This window comes from Ambystoma mexicanum, chromosome 7q (genome assembly GCF_040938575.1).
Source record: "Ambystoma mexicanum isolate Mex_15411 chromosome 7q, UKY_AmexF1_1, whole genome shotgun sequence".
Taxonomy (NCBI): domain Eukaryota; kingdom Metazoa; phylum Chordata; class Amphibia; order Caudata; family Ambystomatidae; genus Ambystoma; species Ambystoma mexicanum.
Genome location: NC_090941.1, coordinates 516,886,310 through 516,910,233, shown reverse-complemented (window position 1 = coordinate 516,910,233; position 23,924 = coordinate 516,886,310). Strand labels below are relative to the sequence as shown.

General features: G+C 46.1%; 1 protein-coding gene across 2 annotated transcripts in view; it reads left to right on the top strand.

Annotated features, from left to right (window-relative positions):
• LRCH1 (leucine rich repeats and calponin homology domain containing 1) overlaps nt 1-23,924 on the top strand; it is a 1,427,405-nt gene that overhangs the window by 647,590 nt on the left and 755,891 nt on the right. For both annotated transcript variants that reach the window (XM_069640111.1, XM_069640112.1), the window contains exon 5: nt 2,667-2,803. In XM_069640111.1, the coding sequence (XP_069496212.1) occupies nt 2,667-2,803 (137 nt within the window). The remainder of the gene's footprint in view (nt 1-2,666; nt 2,804-23,924) is intronic.

The following is a 23,924-nucleotide window of genomic DNA, read 5'->3' as shown; positions in this document are numbered from 1 at the left end:
CTTCTGTTTGATGGGAGAGGTATTTTCCATTTGTATGGATGAACAACAAAAATAATTGAAATAAAGCTGTACAAATGGCCGTTATTCGTTGCAATAACCAAGGCCTCTCTATTGTAGCCTTCTGGGGTTCAGATCTAAAGACAACAGACATATTTTTGTCATCCTTTTGGCACTTCCAAGAAGAGGGCCTGTCAGCAGCCACAAGTGGATGACCGAGAAATCAGAAAATGTTTGGGAAGATCCTCCTCTCAGGTCCCACCTAAAATATAGATAATATATATTGATTTATCCCCAACAGAATTGTCGAGTACTTCTCCTTGTTCAGAGTGCATGGTTTCCAACATATTCAGGGTTGGTGTGTTGTCATGATTTCTCCCTGGTTCCTGAATGAAGTGGCTCACGGGTAGGGCCTTCTATCTTTGTTGTGCCCTCCTCAGGCACTATTTAGCTTCAATCAGGACTCTGACATCTGCTGGAAATGCATATTGCATAGTCTCTGCAGGTATTGTTCTTGCTGGCTCATCCTATTTCTTTGGATCTATTGCAGCATGTGTCCTTGCCCCAGCATCTGTCACAGTTGCCATCTAATACCATTAGGAATGCAGTATCACATGTGTTGCCTGGTTCAGTATAAATGTCCCCAACCCTTGAGAACCCATTTCATGGATCACAACTCCAAAAATAGATTTTGCCCTCCTTTTGGTATTGTGGGACTTGACATCCCAATATTACTTTGCCTCATCGCGGCTCGTTCAATCTATTAGCCCCCTCACATTGGCAAGGAGATTTAATGAAGGATGGGTACCATTTACATGGTACTCGACCTTGCTGGCAAGTATGGGGATGTTTGCAACTTATTTGCCATTTTCTGCAAACAACTTGGTTTGTAGTAAATGGCAAACAAGTTTTACTATGCATGACTAGCCTTTAGGTGGCAGCATTGCACCACATATGAAGTGTGCTTATGGTGACATGCACCATTTTACAGAAAGCATGGGTATACATTTTGTCAACCATCACCATAGGGCAAATGTATTTCTCTTAGGTTGAGTATGTAAACTAAAGAACTCTCCCTGTGGGTCGAGTGGGACTTTTTAAGAATTTGCAAGAAGAGGGGCGCATTCTACACCAAGGCCCTAAGAGGTTTGGCACCACACAATGTGCATCTGTCAGTTTTGCCTCTGTGGGCACAAAAGACACCAGTTGCAACAGCAAATCTCTTGATGTTGGGTCTTGATGTGCTTTGGGATGTCCTACAAAAGGCGCGTGCCTATGCCTGAGGTGCCAAACAAATCCTCCCCTTAGTTTGTGATGTTCTCCAGAAAGTTGTACAAGTAATCTCAGAATGAAAAGGTGTCCCTCCCAAAAATTGCTGACATGTTGCATGGGCAAAATTTGGTAACATGGGCATGCTGTGAGGCATAAGGATGAGAAGAGAACGAAGGTTGATGGGACACAATGTTTTGTGAATTATAATCTAGGTTGTTGTGACTAACGAGGTTGGATACTATTCCTGCATTAGTGTGTGCAGAACGAGCAAGAGCGCATGCATGAGGGGGTATGATGGTTGGGACGGATTTAGGTGTTTGTACGGATGTGTACAAGGTTAGGTTTGCTTTGGATAAGAGTGTGTTCATGAGTCATTTTGGATGGGGATGAGTTGGTTTATGACCGCTGCAAGACACATATTGGCTTACATTAAGAGATGCCTTGCAAATAATTTAGAACTTGCCAAAGGGTGCTATTTAATATAAAAAATTAGTATAAAGTTCGATTTGTGTCTGAATTCCTGCATAAACTATACTTGCCACCTTTAACATGGCCCTGATTAGATAAGACATTTGAAGGAAGGCCATTTATAAACAAAAATCTAGGTTTGTATGCTCTTACACGGCACGTCATTTAGGATTGCATGAATACAAGCCTGACAAGACCCATACCATTGGCACCTCTGTTAAAGGGCAAGCTTAATCAGAATAACCTTTTTATGCTGAGAACATCCGGATCCTGGCAGAAACGCACAGGGTGGGCAAGGTAACTGCACATGTTTGAGGATCAGAAGCATGTAGGGAGCCCCCCACCCCTCTGCAAGTGGAACTAAAGAATCAATACTTGCTCATGTGTAATTTTAAATACACACGTGTTCGTAATCGACTTGATGATATCTTGAGGAGGTTTGCCTCTGTCGTTTGATACCTTCTGAGGATTTAGAAACATTCCAATAATTGGCCAATCGAATATTAATGACGTTTGCACATCCCTTTTAAGGCTGGGTAGTGACAGTGGGGTTAGTGATCCAAAATAGAGGGCAGATATGGGAAGAATGGGCAACCTGACGGCATTCACAGGCCAGTAGCTTAATAGCAGCAGTGTAGACCATTATCTGGCACTGTTGGGAATATTTGGGTTAAGTGGTGGTGTGGTAGAGATGGCTAGCAGCTCTGATAGATGTAAATGGTGGCAGTGTCAGGGTATTGCAGCAGGATTCGTGGGCATGGTATGTCGCAATAATTAAGTCCCTTTTTTGAGCAGCCTTCAATGCATGCACCCTTTGGTAATTCTTGTACATGTCCATGTTTTACAGTACAGTGTCCCTTTCACAATACTACCCCCGATACAACTCGGTGAATTCCTGCAGTAATCAAATTGTTTTCATTCCTTTTTAGAGTTAGTCGAGCTACCGTTGGTTAAATTCGACTTTTCCTGCAATAAAGTGCAGGTAATCCCCTTGTGTTTTAGAAGGATGACACAATTACAAGTCTTGGTGCTTGAGAACAACCCACTGCAGTCCCCACCCGCACAGGTAAGCACTTTGTAACCTTGAACGCAAGCAATGGGAATGCAGCGCACGTGTGGGCTGGAAGATGTTATTGTTTGTTATACCTCCATAAAAGAACACAAGTCCATTCGACCATCTGTTTTGCCTAGCATCTTTCAGTCTTTACGCTGTGGTAGTTAGTGGCCTGCAGCTGTGTTACTGCTCTCAATCTATGCAGAGGTAAAATGTGTTACCAGAAAGTGCAAAGGAATGTTATCTAGATTGCACAATTTGTGTGCCCTCATGTTACAAATTAGTATTGCACATACTACTATAGTCCACAAAATCTTTTAGACCACGTTTCTGAAATACTATAAGTTTACAGGGTTGCAAAATCTACTAGTCCGCTCACATTGGCAAGAAGGTTTTAATGAAGAATGTGTACCATTTGGATGATCCTCGACCTCGCTGCCGAGTATGGAGATGTTGGAACCTTTTTATTTCAACGCCAGTACGAATAAATGAACAACAAATGATCACAACAGTTCCCAGAGAACACATTTTTAAGTAATGAAATATAAGGTGACATAGAGGAAACACTCAAGTTGAAGTAGGCATGATCAATGTGGCCAATGCATCTCGGAAAATCCTTCCTGTATGTTATGTTTGTTTATAAAGCGCCAAAGCCCTAAGTCATCTAGGCGCTGAACAAAGGGACAGAGCTACAGAATGGGAATTCCATGTTTCTCATGTTTCTTTGATTGATATTTTATTTCTATCGCGCTTGTACACAAGTGTTTCAGAGTGCGACAAGGCAAGGGAGGGGAACAGGGGAGAACAAAACAGCGATTTTTACTAGGCCCAATGACATTGAGAACGCGCAAGTGCATGGGAGAGGGGGGAGGGGAAAAGTGCATGGAAGGAGGGAGAAGTGGAAAGTGCGAAGCAGAGGAGAAACAGATAAATAAGAATAGATAAATAATAAAGGCAACAAACAGTGGTAATGCAGCCAGTAATTTGCAAGTGCTAGGTTTAAGGCAGCAGACAGGGTAGGTCTGATAAGTGCAGGAAGAAAAAGGGGGTGCTGTATGGGTACAGATACAGACCCCAGTGCAAGGGGTGGCCTGGAGGCAGTGCATGAGGGTGGCAGGGTGAGCAGGTACCTGGGCCCGAAGGACAGAGGGTGGCCAGGTGCACAGTGCCAAGAGAGAACAGATCAGCAGGGGAGAGGGGGAGTGAAGGCAGAAGAAAAGAGGAAGGTCTTGAGGTGCTTCCGGAACCGGAGATGGTTCTCCTCAAGTTTTAGAGTGGCAGGGAGGCTATTCCAGAGGGAGGCCCCAGCCGAAGACATGCTGGTCTTCAGCAACTTTCCGAAGGCAAGATGATTTTCTTCCTTCTGGAGTGATTCTGGTAGCTCATTCCAGGCCCGTGCCACCCGAACCGGGAAAGAGCCGCCATTTCCCCAGGCTCTTTTGAATTGATTTACCCCAAGGAGGCATGCCTTAGCTGAACAAAGGTTCCTAGTGGGTTGATGGATTACTATGTTCTCTTTAAGATATTGAGGGGGCAGTCCCAAAAATACACTTATGTCCTAAGCTTAGCAACTTAAAAAGGAACCTAGCTGCCACCGGGAGCGAATGCAGCTCTCTCCAAGCTGCTGTTACTGGTTCTCTCAGTGTCATGTGGTGAACCATACGCACTGCTTCATTTCGTATTTTCTGCAATTTCTGTATTGCATCCTTACTGGCAACCCCCAGCATAGAGTTACAATAGTCCAAACGTGGTAATATAATGGCCTGTGCCAATTTTGTGCGGTTATCCTTTGTGACCATAGGACCAACCAATCTCAGTACTCTGAGGTAATAATTAGAATTCCTCAATATAGTCCACATGGGCATCCTCATTAAGATTAGCCTCCATACAAGTACCGAGAGTCTTAACCTTGGTAGCCATTGGAATCGGGCTACCCTCGATCAGGAAGCTGGAAAAATCCTGACCTAAACTCGCCCTAGCATGCTTGGACCCACAAATCATCAGCTCGGTTTTCCCCCCGGCATTTAAGCACAGTCAATTCATGAACATTCACTTTTTAATAACCAGGTAGATATTATTTAACCTCTCCTGGTCCTTTGCATAATTTCCGCTAAATTTCCATTGATAGCTGAAAATCATCAGCCTAATTTGTGAAGAAAAACCCCAATCTCTCCAATTCCAAGCAGAGAGGCTGGATATATATGTTAAAAAGTGAGGACAGACATGCCCTCGGACCCCACCGACAATGGATTCCGAATCAGACGAGACATCTCCCCGATGAACCCTGAATCTACGTCCCTCCAGAAACGACCTCATCCACCTGACCGCCTCCCCTGAGAATCCTCCTATGACAGCCAATCTCTGCAACAGTATTTTATGGTCCAGTAGATCGAAAGCTGCTGATGAATCAAGCAAGATCAGCATCTGAGGCCAATCTATGTGCAATACAAAATAAAATGGTCTCAAATCCCATAGTACTGAGGTCATCATAGATGGAAAGTCCCTAAAATGTAAGAAGTGGTCTAATGCATATAGAAAAAATCAGACCTATCTGCTATTCAAACTAGATAAGCAGCATCTGTCTGAAACAATAAGAATGACACAATAGTATACAACGAAAACACACGTGAATAAAACATGAATAAAAAACAGACATATATATAAAATGGAGCACCTGCGTCATTTAGTAAACCACAGTTGAAAAATAAACAACACGCAGAACAAAGGAGACAGTCGAGGTCCCAAATTACTAATGCAAAAATAGAAAGGAGGTTTTAAGGCCATGTCTGAGTCTACTTAACAAAGATAACAAAACAAGCGCACAAAGTGCCAAGCATTCAATCTCAGCAGAGACGCAATGGTTACAGATGAAGATTGTAACTGTAAAAAACAATGAAACTGGCGTGCTCGTTGTCTTTGAGTCTGTGTCTCTCTTGATACCATGCCTGTCTCACACAGGACACAAGTGAGAGAAGGTTGGAACAAGGAATGTTGTTGTCAATGCTAATAAGATCTGATTTCTCTCACGAATGACCTGCTGTCACTTCATGAGAAGCACCTAGACTGGTCTGTAATATTAATGCAACAAAACAAAATGTCAACATCCGGTCTTGTCAAATGGTAAAGTTTACATATGAAATATATGCAAGGGGCAGGGGCACATCTTATAAAAATGTTGAATAAAAATAACACAACCCCCTTCTCATGGTTGCAGGTCTGGTGTAGCAGGGGCAAAATAGAAATAAGGCAAGTTACTGCTGCAGCCAATGAAACCCTTGGGCTGGAATGCCATTAAAATATGGCAAAAAATGTGTAAATTCTGCATGGGCATAAACACCTCAGTAGAGTAAAGACAGTTGGAGAAGGCTATTGGAATCTTTGGCTGTGCAGTCCCATGGTGGAGTAATGGATAAGGGTGACCATGAACATTAATGTGTGGGAAACAACTGCATTCCTAGCAGCTGCACAATGCAGGAACCTTTTATGACAAATGAAGTGGTACATACTGTTTACATCATTGCTTTTTGTACAGTCATAGGTATAGATGTCCTGCTGCTGTTTGAAGTACTGTTTCACAGTAAAAGTCCTACCTTGTATTTTAAATATAATGAATGTAAAGATTACTCCTAAACATCCGTCATGCATTGTGTGACATACTTTGCAGTAGGCTCTCCTGGTAGCACTAAGTGTGAAGCAGAATGTCATCAAATAAGCATGATAAAAACAGCAGGGATGCCATTTGCCTGCTTAGCACTGAGCAGCTGCTGTAACAATGGCTGAATGGATATCTTTATGGGACACCTTTACAGCTGTGAAACAGTGTGTACCTTTGGCAAACAGGTTTTGTTCTCCCCCTTCTATGGCTTTGGGTATCCTTTCAAAGGGTCCTTGATGCACTTGCGCATTCAGATGAACTCTTTGCCATTTAAACTTATCCATGATCTATTTCATGCTCGCACCTGTTGGGCGGCCACAGACCTCTGAAATGCGGATCTTGGGAGGGAAAAGAGTGCTTGCTTCTGAACATCATTTTAGTGCCACCTGTGGCAATTCTGTGCTTGACTTAAGGATAGGCATGCGTTTAATTGTAAAATGATGCAACATTTTTAACCTTTATGTCTATGAAGGGAAAACCCCAATGTTTGCAACGGTTTAAAAAATGCATGTCGTGTATTTGAATATAAAAGTAATTGCTCAACACATGCATGCGTATATTGATTAGAAGGAACTCCAAAGATAATGTGAAGTGCCACCAATAAAACCAATGAAGTGGCTGTTTTGCATATTAAAGAGCCTTTTGGGAAGCTAAGAATGACCAAAGATCTTTGTATCTGTCATATATGTCTGTGAGGGTTTTATGACTGAATCACTAAATATGTAAAGCACACTGCATTTGTTATGCATTTCCTTTTCTTTCTTCATTTTTAACAAGTCACCCTAACAAAGCTTTTGTAAATATCAAGTATATACACAAGCTCGCCCATCAAAAACATCAGCTAAGACTCGGGGAAACAAAATTGGCTTTACCTTTAAAAAAAAAAAGAAAAAAGAAAAAAAGACAACTACTACATTAAAAATAAACTACAATAATATGCTGCCTCTCTGGCAATCTGCCGCCCTAGACCTAGGCCTAGTCGGCCTTGTTGCAAATGCATCTATGGCTACCGGTGAAATTTCTTTTCGTGTGCACATACTACATTCTTAAACGTATTGCTGTAAAAGTATTACAATTCACAACAGAGAATTGTAAACGCCTCACAGTAGTTACTTAATGGATGTGATTCTTTGTAAAGGTGCATACAAATGCATTATTTTGTAGCAGTCATTGTTACTATCATGAAAGCCAGAGGTGGCTGGTGAGCTTTTTGATTGGAGGCCTATAAACCTATCCCATAAATATGAGGGAGCGACCAAGCGATGGAGCCCTAACAAACCCAAGGAAGTTCGGGGGGATGTGGGTGGGGAAGTAGGCGAGAGAGGGGCAGATCCCGGGTTTCTCCCCAAGAGAAAAAGTTATAAATAATGGATTCAGATGCATTTTGCAGCACACTTTCTGTAAAAAAAAAAAGTGGGTAAAAATTTACGCTGTTTACAATTGGTTTTGTAGGGTCACATATGAACACAAATGCAACCGATGCCCAGTTGCCAACCGTGCAAAGGAGCATTGTCCAATGCATATTTCTGTTGCCTTTTCCCATACTAAATGCCAGTATTCTGCCTGTGTAAACGAAATAAAATGTCATGCTGGCTGTTGTGGGGAGTCAGACATAGGAGCTGGACAAGAGGACATGTTTGTACAAGATGTTTTATTTAAGGAAGTAAAGAAACCTTCCATACGCCCTACCTCTATGATCAATCAATCGGGTTCTTATAGGGTGTAAAATTCACTGAAGGCATCAGTGCACCGAGGAGAAAGATTTATGTGAGAAAATAGGAAGATGAATTGACCAGAAAGGTTTTTAGACATTGCCTAAACTTATTGAAGTTTGAAATCTGGCAGAAAGCAACTGGCAAGGAATTCCATGACTTCGGGCCAGCCACAGAAAAGGCCCGGCATCCACACCACTCCAGGCGATAACGTGCAACTTCCAGCTGGGCCAGCGACGGACGTAAAGGCCTGGAAGTACAGGTAAGGCTTGATTTTTCTCCTGAAGTGCCCTGCAGCCTTGCCCTTGCAAGGCTCAGTGAATCAAGAACAGGGATTTAAAGTGTACATGTGCCACAACTGGTAACGAGTGCAGCTTGCGTTGAGCCACTAACACAGACTTAACATAAGGGATGCATGTAAATAATCGAACCACTGTGTTCTGTATTACCTGCAGATGTTTCATCAAATGGTCTGACTGAGGGCAATAATGCATTGCAATAGTGTAGACTATCATTCAGGACCGCTGCTGCAACTTGTGCATGAAGCTCAGCAGGGACAAAGGGCAGTATGTTCTTTAGCTTAAAAAACACTAATATAGATGGCTCCCACCTGAGCCTCCATGGTCACAGAAGAGAACCCCCGATGTCTAGCAGTCTAGATAACATGAGTGCATGATCAATGGTGTCGAAGGCAGAGGACCGGTCCAAAAGTATCAGACCAGCCATGCCTACTCATCCCATATCTTAACTAGGTTGTCCGGCACTGAAACCAACACAGATTCGGTGTCCATTAGTGGACAAAAGCCAAGCTGCTCTGGTTCCAAAATCTGGTTATCCTCCAACTTGGCTGATAGTTCCAACAAACAAACAAAAGTGTGTCTCTGTGTTCTTTTGGCAAAATAACGGCCTTATCAACCAATCCGAACAGTTTCTGGTTAATCCCCTCTTCAGGAATGTTTTAAATTTAACCGGTTCCTCTGATTTGTATTGTCCGATATTCACACAAACACAACTTTCTCTTTAGCTTGGGTTGGATATCTCTACTTTCAGCCTCGGGTAGGGTACAGGCTTGCTTAGCCCAACTTTGATTGTTGCTTTGGTTGTTGGTTCTCTTATCCCCTCCAGTGGCCTTCAGATTATCAGCCCAGCATGGGCTACAGGCCTCCTTAGCCCTGCTTTGGTTCTGGTTTCTGTTCTGGGTTTTTTGGATTATCAACCCAGCGTGGGCTGTGGGCTGTGGGCCTGCTCCGCCCTGCTTTGGTTGAAGTTTCTCCCACCCCTTCTGCAGTGTTTGGATTATCAGCCCAGAGTGAGCTTGGCTGTGGCCTCGCCACTCTCCACCCTCAACTCATGTAATGTTGCTTACCTTCTTTCCAGCAGTGGTGTTCGGTAGTGAAGGCAGTCTCTCTGGCCAGCGAGGATCCGCGTTCTTGTCCTGGCTCTGAACTGCGTGGCTTTCTGTGGTACGTCCCTTGTCACTTAGTTTTGCTTCATTTCTCAGTGGTCCTGGACTCATCAGGATTTCCACCTTCACCAAAGCGGCAGTGTTGTGCAAGCTATACTGGGTCTCTACCCACCGCACCAACTACGTGGCTCTCCGATTCTGCTCCTCCTGTGAGGGAGGGAGAGACACACTCCTCTGCGCGGCTGTGCAAGCCAGCATTTCCCATTCTCTGGATGATTCTCCCTCGTTCTGTGGACATCCAGGTGTATTTAGATCTCTTCCCGGAATGGAGCGGAAGATTCCATTGGTTCTGGATTTCACTAAGAGGCGGCAACAAATACAAGTCAGAAACCAAGCCATTCACCTTAAAGAAGCCATGTACATGTTTACCCTGTTGAGTTCTCAAATAACCATCAAATACTCTGGACTTTGCAGTGAGGGGAGGTGAAATGGAAGCCTTACTTGGACATTCCTTACCCTCAAATGTGGGTTGGTCACCCCCAGTGGCATCACACTTGGCCTGTCCCCTAGGGAGAGTATTGCGTTGTGGGTTCACCTTCCTAGTCCCAAAGAGGGAGGCTCTTCCTTGGGGGCAATGGACGAATTCCCTGAATTTGTCACACTGTACAAATATAGGTCTATGCTGGCTGCAAAAATATGTCGGTGTTCCCTCCTAAGAATTTACTCATGCTTTCTTTGCCTACAAATCCCAGTAATTATACTATCAGAAAACATGTACATGCTGGCTTTGCCAACACCCCCACTTAAGAACATGCCCATGCTTGCCTTGCTTATGATGACAGTAAAAGAAACACTGCCAAAAAAAACGGTCCATACTGGCTATACCAATATTGGGAAGCATGGCCACATAACACGCATTATGTTGGCTTGGTCCATAATGCCAGTAAGATGTGCCATGCCAGTGTCAGAAGACATGTCCATTCTGGCTGAACCAATGTAGGCTAGCATCGCTATTTAAGAACACTCATTGTGTTAGCTGTCTCCATAATGCCAGTAAATACGTACCATGCCATTCAAAGATACTCCATGCTCCTGCACATATAAACGCTCATCATGTGGGCTTTGCCCATAATACCAACTAAATGTTATGCCCACTCTAAGAAAACATGCACACGTTTCCTGCATCAATTAATGCATCCATCCCACATAACACTCATGTTTAATTCATCCATAGTACTAGTAAAAATGCCTTGCCTTTGCCAGAACACATGCCCACACTGGCTGCACCAATGTTGACCTGAATGGTGACGCAAGAACACTCATGTTGGCTTTGTCCATAATGCCAGTAAAAAAATGGCTTGCCACTATCAGAAAACATGTCCATACTGGCTGCACCAATGAAGGTCAGTACAGCCATCTAAGAACTCATATTGATTTTCTCCATAATGGCGATTAAAAATGTCATGCCACAGTAAGAAAACGCATACATGCTGCCTGCACCAATGACCCCCCCGCCCCCACTTCTGTCCACATAGGAACACCCATCATGCTGGCTTTGCCCATAGTAAAAGTAAAAATGTTATTTCGAGGGGATTGGGTCCTCCGACTATTCCATATCTATGACAAGTAATCATCACAGCTGTGCTGCTTCGGAAAATCTTTTGGTGTCTGCGTCCTGCGTCGATGACGTTGATGCGCTGTCCTTGAGGGCCTCTGTCAAGCTGACGTCACCGGATGTTATAAGTAGGATGCCCGACACCCGTAGCCTCAGTTGTAGTTTTTTCCTCAGAACGTGTGGCACCAATCTTCTGCCAGAATGACCACAGAAAGCCTTGCGGAAACGTAAGCTGCAAACGCATAAGAAATTCTGTAGCGGGGCAGGTAGGGAGGGAGCGATATGAAATAGGTCGTCTGACCATCCCATCGAAAGAACGTTAGCAGGTAAGAGAGTAACTTGTTCTTCGAGGGGATAGGTTCCTCCGACATATTCCATATCTATGACAGACTCCCAAAGCAGTACCAACATATGGAGGTGGGAAAAGAATTTAGAATATAGAAATTTAGAATGCCCAATCAAATTGCAGAGTAAAGGACCGCCTTGTCAAAGGCCAGATCCTGCCCATGGATAGAGTCTAGGGAGTAGTGTTGTACAAAAGTATGGACCGAAGCCCAAGTGGCTGCTTCACAGATAGGAACACCCCTCTGCAGGGCAGTAGAGGCAGCCATACCGCTAGTAGAATGGGCCCGTAGGCCTACCCGAGGGTCCTTACCTGCCAAGCGGTAACATTCAGAAATTGCCAAGATAATCCATCTAGACAAAGTCTGCTTAGTAACAGCTTCTCCCAAACACCTTCCAGCGTAACCTATAAAGAGCTGATCGTCCACTCTGACCCAGAACATGCGTGAAATGTAGAAACTTACGGCTCTCCTAGGATCCAACCTGTGGAGCCTCTCCTCTTCCTTACCAGGATGCGGAGGAGGATTAAATGCTGGAAGAATGACCTTCTGGCTTAAATGAAATTCCGAGACAACTTTCGGAAGAAAGGAAGGACAAACTCTAAGGACAACCCTGTCCTTATGAAACACTGTGAAGGGTGGCTTAACAGAAAGTGCCTGCAACGCACTCACTCTGCGAGCGGAAGTGATCGCAACTAAAAACACAGTTTTAAGGGTTAACAGTCTCAAAGGACAAGAATGTAAAGGCTCAAATGGAGCACCCATTAGTAATTTTAGAACCAGGTTCAAATCTCAACCGGACACCTGGAAAGGTGACGGTGGGAACACTTTAGTGAGCCCTTTCAGAAACTGAGAAATCAAAGGAATTTTGAAATAAGAACACTCCTCAGATGAGCGCTAAATATGGACAGTGCCACCAGGTAACCTTTAATGGTACCCACTTGCAGGCCCTTGTGGGCTAAAGAAAGCAAAAAAGACAGAACCACAGGAATGTCACATGAAAAAGGATCCACATTCTTAACCCTGTACCAGTCTCAGAACTTTCTCCAACTGCAACGGTACAGGGACTTTGTTGTAGGCCGTCTGGCCGAAAGCAACACCTCCATCACGTCTTCAGGGAGGTCCCAATCCTTATACCTCAGCGTTTCAGAAGCCAAGCGTGAAAGTTGAGGGATCTGACCTCTGGATGGAGAACCTGACCCCCCTCCCATGAGAGCAGATCATCTCGGTAGGGAAGACGGCGTGGAGGGCAGATGGACAAGTCGAGAAGGTCCGGGTACCTCGTTCTCCGGGCCCATGCCGGAGCAATGAGGATCATCCGGGAACCGAACCTCCGTAACCTCCGCAGCACTTGCGGGATGACGGGGACTGGAGGAAACACACGTACAGCAGTGTGAAGGACCACTCCACCACGAACGCGTCTCCTAAGGCTCCTCTTGGAGGAAATTCCCACGAGCAGAACCTTTCGCACTTCCGGTTGACACTGGAGGCGAAGAGATGTGGGGTCCCCCAAAGGGCGAAGATCTCCAGGAGAATCTCCTGAGCCATCTACCACTCGTGAGAGATCGCGCTCTGCCTGCTCAGAGCATCCGCCGTCTCCTTTTCGTCTCCGGCCAGATGAACTGCCGAGATCGAAATTTCCTGCTGGATGGCCCAGAACCAAAGCTGCATCGCCTCCCTGCACAGTGGAAGTGACCCTGCCCCCCCTTTTTGTTGAGGCAGTGCATGGCCACTGTGTTGTCTGTCAGAATCAGGACATTCTTCCCTCGCACTGTCGGCAGAAAAGCCTTCAGGGCAAGCCTGACGGTCCTCATCAAAAGAACGTTACCAGGTAAGAGTAACTTGTTCTTCTGCTGTAGGAAAACATGTGCATGCTGCCTGTACTATTGTAGTCACCCCTACTCTCCAACCACATGTAATTACACTCATGGTAGTAAAAAGAACATATATGCCTGTAAACAATGTGAATGCAGCTTCAGCTGTACCAATGCAGCTTCAGCTGTACCAATGTAGCTCTGCCTCCTCTCAATAAGAAGCCCACATGCGTGTATACACGCACACATTGATACAACATACATGGAGCTCGCATTTCCCACATCACGTACACCAAACTGACAAACCTTTGCATACATATATACAGAATTTCTTTCTTAATGTACATGGTTGAAAACCCTCCTGACGGTCTAAGCACAACCTCATCACTCCACCTCTCACAATGCCCCTCTGACTGCTGCGCAGCATGCAAATAGGGAATAGTAAGGTGAGAGCGGTTAGTTCCTGTACATGCACGGTGGAGCTGGAGGCCAAATCAATTGACTGCCCCAGGCCATGGTAATGTGCAGGCAGGTGCATGAATGTTCCCTTGGCACATTTGGCCTTGCAGTTCCCAATATGCCATGCAAGGCTGAGAATGCAAAATGTCCTGGACATTGCATGACCCATTGGGAGTGCATGCTGGTGAACTGTTGTAAAAGGGAAACCATGTTTCTGTGCTCACAAGAGGAAGCTCAGGAAGAAGCACATCTTCAACTGCTGGAAACGGCTAAGGTTGTGCCTGTTATTTTAACGTGGATGGCTTACCAAGTTCAAGACTTGGATGCCCCACAAGAAGAGCTTTTATGATGAACTGACCTACTTGTATTAATGGCTTGACAAGGACAGCATTTTTCTATGAATAATGTGCATAACATTTGCATATCAAACCACATTAAAACTGAATCGGAGCTGAGATTTGGAGAGGAAAGGGCTACTCTTAAACTGTTCATGGATTCTTTTGCAGCCAGTAATTAAACTGCTGCCCAGAAAAGAAAAGCAGTGTAAATAATAAAGCATTTGCCGCCCAGGAGGCCTTCAGCAAGAGCTGCTGGACACATTCTAACACTTGCAGTCCCTTCCTGACGGGTTTCGTAGAGGCTGCAGGGGGGGGGGAATTAAGTCCCTGTGCAGAGCTTCAAAATGGCCCATTTCTCTTCATGTTGGAGCCTGTGCGTGATACCTTAGCCACACTTTCAGGATCTCCACGGGGCCAAGGTGATGTTCGTGCCTCAGTTTACCAAGCGCTTTCCCAGTCTACTCTTGCCCCATGCATTGAATCCATATTGGATGGTGTAGGGTTGGCCAACTCCCTACCTACGCCATCATTATATTATCAATTTCCCATTGTACAAGAAGCACAGAGCCAGGAGAAAGCTGTGTATCCATTGATGGTATTTCTCTTTGTCAGACTCCGAGTAGGCCATGGGGAACAAAGCTGCTCGTAGGACTGATTAGGGTCTAGGTTCGGGCTCCCGGTCACTGTGGGGAGACTGAGCCTCGGGGTGAGATTTGCTCTGTTCACCACCAAGCCCTCTTTATCCTTCATGCGACTGCCATGAAATGCTGCTTTCTGGCATTCACGGTGTCTACCACTCTGATAAATGTAGACTGTAGACACGTGTAGGAGGTGGCATGTCCTCACATTTTAGTTTTGAGTCACATATATAGTGCTTCACACCACATGGGTTGATCCAAAGCTAATGCTATGGATTATGTAGAGGGGATAAGAGGGCATTCAGAAAGTGATAAACATTTGGGCGCTGTGGCCACGCTCTCGCCCTCTCCAAATTCATGTCATGCAGAAATTACGGCTCCCAGAGTGGGGTTATTCTTATTGAACATGGTGATGAGCTCATAGAAAAGATGAGCTCTGCCCTCACTGAGGGTTGTTGTAGCCTTCCTCCAGGCCAGTCTTTAGTCTGAGCGCATCTCCATGTTTTCTCATAAGAATAAATCACAATGTTGGTGGCCTTAGGGTGTAGCCTATAGACCCCAAGCTCTATTAATGCATCATCTCTCTCCTTCTTGGAGCGGTGCAGCCTGTAGTCTCCAGAGCTCTGTTAATAGATCACTGCCCTCCTTCTTGCAGCGGTGCAGCCTACAGGCGCCGAGCTGTTAATACATCACCTCCCTCCTCCTTGGACTGGTGCAGCCTATAGGCCCTAGAGCTCTGTTAATACATCACCTCCCTCCTTCTTGGACCGGTGCAGCCTATAGGCCCCAGAGCTCTGTTAATGCATCACCACCCTCCTGCTTGTAGGGGTGCAGCCTGTAGTCTCCAGAGCTCTGATAATACATCACCTCCCTCCTTCTTGCAGAGGTACCCTGCACCCCGAGGCCCTTGTTGAATCGTTGGTAGTTGTCAGTAAAGGCAGACGTAATGGACTGTGTACTTAAGAGCTTGCACCTGGACCCTCTCTCCCCCCAGGAGAGTTCATTGGTCTGTTGATTCAGACGCCCTCTATTTCCAGTGCTTTCCTGATCATACTAGGGCTGGATGTGGTCACATTTAGCTTTGCAAAGCTCTAAAGACATTCCTTTTTAAATTACTCCAACATGATGTCTCTGTAATCTCTGCTTATGTGCTGTATTATTCGGACATCTCCTCACTTACCTGGTTTCATCTGCACCTAGATACAGTAAATTCCGTTTAGTTTGTGCATTGCATATACGTCAAAATCAAAAATCAAATCCCAGGTGGTGCTGCTGTACGTGCTGGGACTAACTGCCATTCCGCTATGCATGTGCGGGGTGCACAAGATTCAGATGGGAGTGATGAAACCTCGACCCACGCTACACCACCCACCAATCACCGGTCGCTTGCTGAGCTAATGAGTAAGGGCTGTGGTTGATTACCTTACGGCATTGTGTTTTTCATTTTTCATAATTTGAATAAAAGAAAAACCTGTCTCCATTACTCCAGTCATCACTTTAGTTCCTTATTCATTAATAGCAAAAATGTTTTACTATGCTTCAACCCCACTGAGTATGTATTGCATAATCAATGCATGTTGTGGCGCACATCCAAATATCCGTGGCCCGCAATGGGCTGGGGGTAGTTTATGGGTTCCGTGGAACGCGGTTTGAGATTACAGGTTTCAGCCTGCGTTCCGCAGAACCTGATTGGCTGTGTTATGTCTTATGTTTCCCTGCCTTGGTCCTGCATGAATGCTTGCCTATAGAATGCCTGCTGGAATGTATGCCTGTGGAATGTTGTGCTGTGAGTGCCCCTGTAAGTTCCATGAATACCAGTTGGAGTGCAGCTGCTTGTGAGAGTGGAGGCCGGTGGATGCCTCTCCTATACCTTTCTACTTATTTACCCTTGGACTTACATGTTGTATATACCTTGTCACCTGGAACTTAGTAAAGAAGTTAACCTTCCCACACGGCTGTCTGGACTTTCATTTCACACTGTAACACTGCCGAGGGGTTGGCTTGAGGGAAGGGCCAAGAACCTGCAGCTGTCCAGGAGGAGCAGAGGGAGGGAGGGAGGTAGGGAGGGAGGAAGGAAGGAAGGAAGGAAGGAAGGAGAGACATCCACTGCCTCCCCCACCCCCTCTAAAGGTGATCTGACAAGGGTGGAGGTGCATTGCAAAGGTACAAGAAAAAGGCAGGGGGCAGCTGGGGGTGGAAGCGAGGATGCTAGAGGCGGCTGGAGGACCAGTTACCAGTGGGGCCACCCTTCAGCACCTGGCTACTGGAGGCGGCTGGGACAGCATTAGAAATCAACCTGGAAGCGAACTTTTCTGGCAGTTACTAGTGGGAGTTACACACCTTTTGCGGCTGGAACAGCAAAGATCCGGCCTGGGAGAGACTCTATTTACTAGCGGCAGGGCGAGAGTGTATAATTAAACCAGCAAAAGGCATGGCAGTAAGTGTCTTTGATGGCTTTTGCCTTGGCGTTACAGAGTTATCAGCTATATAAGTTACTAAAGTAATGGGCATACTCAACATGGAGTGAATTCAAACAGGAATGGAACCTTGGCCGCCCTCCATAGCGCACAGTGAGTGCGCCGTCCGATTTGGACGCTCTGGGGAGACGAGCACGGGGAGCAGCAAGGGGTTGGAGTCCTGGGGCAGCTTTCAGACCCACCCTTCAGTTGAGGTGCCATATGTGGTCCGGGTGCTCAGAGAGAGCAGTTGGTGCAGTGCCACAGTGCTCTCCAGGGGCCTCCGGTGGGGGTGCGGAATGTTGCGGGAGCTCTTTCTCCAACGGAGCATGGCCTGGAATGATATTGCAGCCGTTGGCACCGTGGCCGACGTCTACGTGCTCTGGAGGTGCTGTCCTCTAATGAACAGCACATCGATTTGCTCGGGAAAAGGAGTTGGCGCTGATCGTTTCATAATGGAGGGGAGATACGATGATGAGAACGTTGGGGATGTCAATAATGAGGGCACTTCAGTTAGGAAAAGGAGACGATTCAAAATTGTGTGTGATTCGTAAGATGCTGCACAGGAATGCAATTCCGTTTCGGAGAAGAAACCTGTGATGAGGTATGCACATACATGAAGGGGCAGCCAATAATGCACTCCCATGGATGTACAAGGTGCTGTGACTGGGGCTCCGCTTTCTGTGAAAGTTGCCTGTCAGCAAGAAATTAACTATATGCTCACTGGGATGAGAGCTGTGGCTACTGTTCCTCACGTGGCATTCTGTTTGGAGAGCAAGTTAGCACTTGGATGGCTGTATTGGAGAAACGTGATCCTGATTTATTGGCGTTCTTCTGAGAACTTTATGTTTACAATAGGGAATTTTGAATTAGTTGGATTTGTGATGCGAGGCCTGTAATTTTACTTCAGTTGCTGCCTGTTTTAAAGTTGGTGCAGTTCTGTTTTGCATGTTTTATAGCTTGAAGTGGATATGACAGAGTTCAATTTGGGTATGATGTCCGCTGATCTTGAAATGGGATTTCGGAATATATATTTCTGAGGCTTGTGGAGTCTGCTTAGATCACATGCTATGCATAGGCAGGCATCTAGTGGAAGCTGTAGAGTATTACAGTTGTTGTTTTCGAAATTCAAAAAGGGACGTCGACGGGGCGTGCTAGTAATACTATCCCTAGTGTGACGTCCACTGTACCCATAGTCCTTCACGCGTCAGAGTCCCTCAGATTTTTTTTTTCCGCCATTGTGAGCGGTCGCTTATTGCAGAGTGCAATTTCAGCGAACTCCATTTACTTCATCAGTGTTTTAAAAATCGCTACACTTTCCATCCTTTTTTGACAGCAGTGTCTCAATGCAGTGAAGAATCAACGATCGACGGACAAGACGCACCATCAGATGGAGAAACTTTGACGGATTCCTTTCGGCCTTGGAAAGTCCAACAGTCCTAGGCCCTTACAGTCGGGAGCCCTGCTGCCTGCCTCTACCATGGATAGGACACCTTTTAAATTTTGCCCATCCTGTAATAAAAAATGTCCGTGGATCGATAAGCACAAGGTGTGTAACCTGTGTCTTAATCAGGACCACGACGAAGGGCACTGTCGGGCTTGCAAGCTCTTTCAACCCAAGACCCTTAAAGATGGTAGGATGAAACGTTGGGACCCATTACGCCATGCAGGCCGAGGCCGCCATGGACGTGGAGGGTGCCTCCAGCGACGTCCTTTCGGCCGGCGAGGGTGACGGGGAACTTCCACATTCCCCAGTGCTAGCCCCCAACCCTGGTAGACAGGCCGGCGGCTCATTTCCCCACACTAAACGCATACCCTGCAGTGACAGGTAGAGATTCGGCATCTGGGGGTAGATCTGCAGATTCTGTCCTCTGGGCACTCCAAAAGTCAGTCGCCGCATGACAGGCCCCATAAATCTAAAGACACCGCCCATAAATCCCTGTCTACTAAGCGGCGAATGTCGAAAGACGCAGCGGAAGCCCCTCCCAACCGTTGAATGTCAAAGGACGCGACGAAGGCCCGTCCCCGTGCAGAAACTAAACCTGTGTCATCAAAAACAACTTGTAGTTCAAATAAATCATCCTCTAAGAGCTATGATCATAAAGATAAGCAAAAGGGCAAGGATAAGTCCCACATGGACAAGTCCCTTGAGGACAAACCTCATAGTGAGGGGCCTACACCTGCCATAGACACTGTACAGGAAATTGATGAAACCCTACAGGAGGACAGTGAGGGCCCTTTAAGTGAAGCCCTACATAATAAGGGCCAGCCTATACCTGCTGTCTCTTACCCTGGCATTATCCCCAGCTCAGCCAAATGGTCAGCTCAGGACATGTCAAAATTACTTTCTTTGCTAACTTCTTTGAATAGCACCCTCAAGCCTTTGAGAGCTTAGAAAATACACCCCCCCACTGATCAGGCTTCTACTTCTCAGCCCCGTCAATCATCCCAGCCATCAAGAAAGGGATCTCCCATCTCTTCTGGTCCTTATGATATGCCTACTACCAAAAAGTCTTGCACCCCTGCAGATCTTTGATTTGCATGCACACACAGAACAATATCAAGAGGATGATCAATACTATGACGTAGAGGATGAGGGGGATAATATTGATGACTGAGGCGGAGGTCTATGCTATGGATTCTCCAGTTCCACAGGACTCACCGTTACCTGATTCCACAGTGGATAATCAACCCCTGTTTAATGACATTTTGGTCAAAGCAGCTGAGCACTTCGGCATTGAGACTCGGGACTCGGCAGGACAAGGATTTTGTCGAGAACATCCTGGGGGACAAGAAAGCTGCCACCCAGTTTATACCCATTTTGAAGTCTGTTCAAAGAAGGATACAGCCTTCACTTGAAACGCCCAATCAAACAAGGGTAGTTAACCCAAGAATAGCAAAGCTATTCCGCCCGCCCCCATCTGATACCTTGCATATAAGAGGACAGCTTAGGCCAGATTCACTGGTGATCACAACTACCCGGAAGAGAGCTGGTACACCCTTGGCCTCCTCTAAGGCTCCACCAGACAGAGAGCAAGAAGCTCTACACCTTGGGTAGGAAAGTGGCTACTTCCGGAGCTTACCAAGCAAGAATCGCCAACTATGCCACACTGTTGGCAAGCCACGACTGCACTAAATGGGACAGGTTACTGCCCTAGCTGACTCTGCTGCAGAACCTCTGAAATCTAAACTTTTCCTTGTTGCAGCCAAAGGCAGAGCCACTGCCAGCAGTCTGCTTAAAAACAACCTTGACGCTGCAGATAATGCCGGACACGTCATCGCAGAGGGCACTATCCTCAAGCGCCATGCCTGGCTTCGACAGTCCAGTTTTAAACTAGACTCAGGCAACCTTGCTCAATATGCCAATAGAACCTAATGTTTTATTTGGCAAAGCAGTGAAGGATGCTCTGAAGTCAGCCAAGGACGAGTATGAAGCACTCAAGTCCCTTGGCCAACTTACTAATAAACAGACCGGACAAAGGGAGGGAATCAATTTTCGCTGTTTTCGCGGCCAGATTCAAAGAGGCTCCGGTTACAGACGAAACCAGAATACATCTTGGAATTACAACCAGGGTCAAGCATCCCAGGGTTATCCTAGAGGCCAGTGCAGAGGTGGTGGAACGCCTCCCAAACAATGATGCCCCACTGCAGGTCCCCTCCCATGCCTCCCCAGTCGGGGGACGAATTAAAAACTTCACCCACGCATGAGAGGGCATAACCACAGAAAAGTGCGTGTTATCAGCAGTAGCTGGGGGTTATTGCGTGGAACTCCAAGGAACACCATCAAACCTCCCCCGTGCCAGAGGAAGATGGCAAGAGAGGAACTGATCTTGATGGTCAACAAGCTACTCCTCAAAGACTCCATCGAGATCGTGCCATCCAACGAGGTGAACAAGGGTATCTATTCAACATACTTACTTGTACCAAAGAAAGATCTGACAATGCGCCCAGTATTAGGCTTGCGCCCTGCAAACAAATATGTCAAGCCACAGAAGTTCTGCATGACTAGGCTACAAGAAGTAATCCCTCTGCTAAAGTGGGGGCATTACTTGGCAACATTGGACATGAAAGATGCTTATTTTCATATGTCAATGCTCCCAGCGCACAGAAGACTCTTGGCGTTCAAAGTAGCAAACCAGCACAACCAATTCAAGGTGCTACCCTTCGGAATAGTCTCGGCTCCAAGGGTATTCACCAAGGTACTGGCGGTGGTGGAAGTGCCCCGGAGCAGGGAGGTAATCCCAGTGTACCCCTACCTGGACGACTGGCTGATCACAGGAGAAACTCCCCATTTTTGCAAACTAAACACGCAAAGAACCATAAATCTTCTCTACCAATTGGGCTTCTCGATCAACGAGAAAAAGTCAAATCTTGTACCATATACATTGCAACAGTTCCTAGGAGCTGTATTAGATACCCAAACAGGCTAGCCTTTGGAAAGAGTGCAAAACATGCTTCGGCAAATACACCAGTATGAAGCCGGTCTCCAGATAAGCATACGCAAAGCTATGCGATTACTAGGCATGATGGCATTGTGCGTTTATCTAATCCCACACGCACGTCTGCGCATGCGACCAATGCAGGAGTTGTTGGCGAAACAGTGGTCTCAGGCAAGTGGTCAGTGGTACGATCTAGTGGTTGTTTCGCCAACACTAGTACAAAACCTACGCTGGTGATCGAAAGAAAATCTGTAAAAGGGAAAACCCTTCCACAATCCGGAGGCACAAGCGGTTGTCGCGACAGACGAGTCACTTTCCGGGTGGGGAGCTCATTACCTTCACCACACAGCACACGGTCTGTGGACACAGGTCACTGCACAGAACCGTATCAACCTGCTGGAACTACTGGCAGTACTCAAAGCACTTCAGGCGTTCGAGATGCAACTGACAAACCAGTCGGTTCTAATTCTAACAGACAGCACAACTGCCATGTTCTATATCAACAAACAGGGGGGGCACACACCCTCCAAGTCTATCCAAGTTGGTGCAAAGAATTTGGAGGTGGACACTCAAACGGGGGATATCCTTATCCTCCCAACACGCTCCAGGGGTACTCAACACTCTAGCAGACTCTCTGAGCAGAGATCCCCTAACAGAGGAACACAAGTGGCAACTACACACAAGGGTCGTAGACCTCTCAATGGGCTTATCACACACTAGACTTGTTTGCTCCAAAAGAAAACAAGCAATGTCCAGACTTCGTGTCCAGGATCCCCCAGCCAGACTCCAAGGGGAATGCCCTATGGATGAACTGGTCAGGGAAATTTGCTTACGCTTTTCCCCCCGACTCCATTAATGAGCAGAATTGTGAACATGATGCACAGAGAACAGATGACGCTCGTCCTAGTTGCTCCTATGTGGCGAGACAACCATGGTATTCGCATCTGCGCAAACTGGTGATGTGCGATCCCATCAAGCTCCTCTACCTAAGCAACCTGTTAACCCAAAACGGGGGAACAACGGTACATCCTCAGCCACACTCGAACTTGGCAGCATGGCTGCTGAAGTCAGAGTTCGGAAACCTTAATCTACCACAGCGGTGTATGGATATCCTCAGGGAGGCACAAAAACCAAACACTAGACAGGGCTATTTCGACAAGTGGAGAAGTTTTGTAATTTGGTGCCAGTCAAAACAAATAAACCCCATAGAAGGTACTCCTTCGCACATTCTAAATTATTTACTCCAATTATGTCTAAAAGATTTACTCTAAAGGTCCACCTGGCAGCTTTATCAGCCTATACCACCTCTCAAAGTAAGGTCTCGTGGTGGAAAGTGCCAGTCATTAAGGCATTTAAGGAAGGAGTAAAGAGGCTCCACCCTCCAATTTCTAATCCCCTGCCAGGATGGAATCTCGATGTACTAGCAAAGCTAATTCTAGCCTATGCACCAGTCGAGTCTTAAACACCTGACCTACAGGACTGCCTTCTTAGTGGCTATTACTTCCATAAGAGTCAGTGAATTACAAGCCTTGTCAGTACATGACCTTTTGTTTATTGTCCATAAAGATAAATTGGTTTTACGTACTCATCCTAGGTTTTTCCCTAAATTCATTTCTAAATTCCACGTAAACCAGTGCAGTGAGCTCCCGGCTTTCTTTCAGAATCCAACTAGCTCAGCTGAGGTTAAACTCCACACACTAGATGTGTGGCGAGCGGTCCTCTACTATGTAGACAAGACCAGACTGCTTAGAAAGACGGATCAACTGTTTGTCTCCATAGCAACCGGCAGAGAGGGGTACCGCATTTCCAAGAATGCGATCTCCAGATGGATAGTCAGATGTATACAACTATGCTATTCATTATCAAATAAAAGACCATTTCACGCCAAGAGCTCATTCCACAAGGAGCACAGGAGCTACTCTGGCTTTTATTCCAAATGTTCCCTTAGACAGCATTTGCAAAGCAGCTACATGGAGCTCTGTACATACTTTCACTTAGCATTACTGAATTGACACACAACAGGTTGGACAAGCGGTTCTAAAACATCTATTTGCCGCTGATCCTTCTCACAACCCACCACCTTCTCAAGACACTGCTCGCTAATCTATGAATACCATGTGATCTAAGCAGATTCCACAAGCCTCAGAAGGGATACATTACTCACCGTAATCGTATTTCTGATGCTTGTATCTGCTTAGATTTACATGCGCCCACCCTTCCTCCCCTGGGAGAAGGGGCATAGATGTTATATGAGCTTTCTG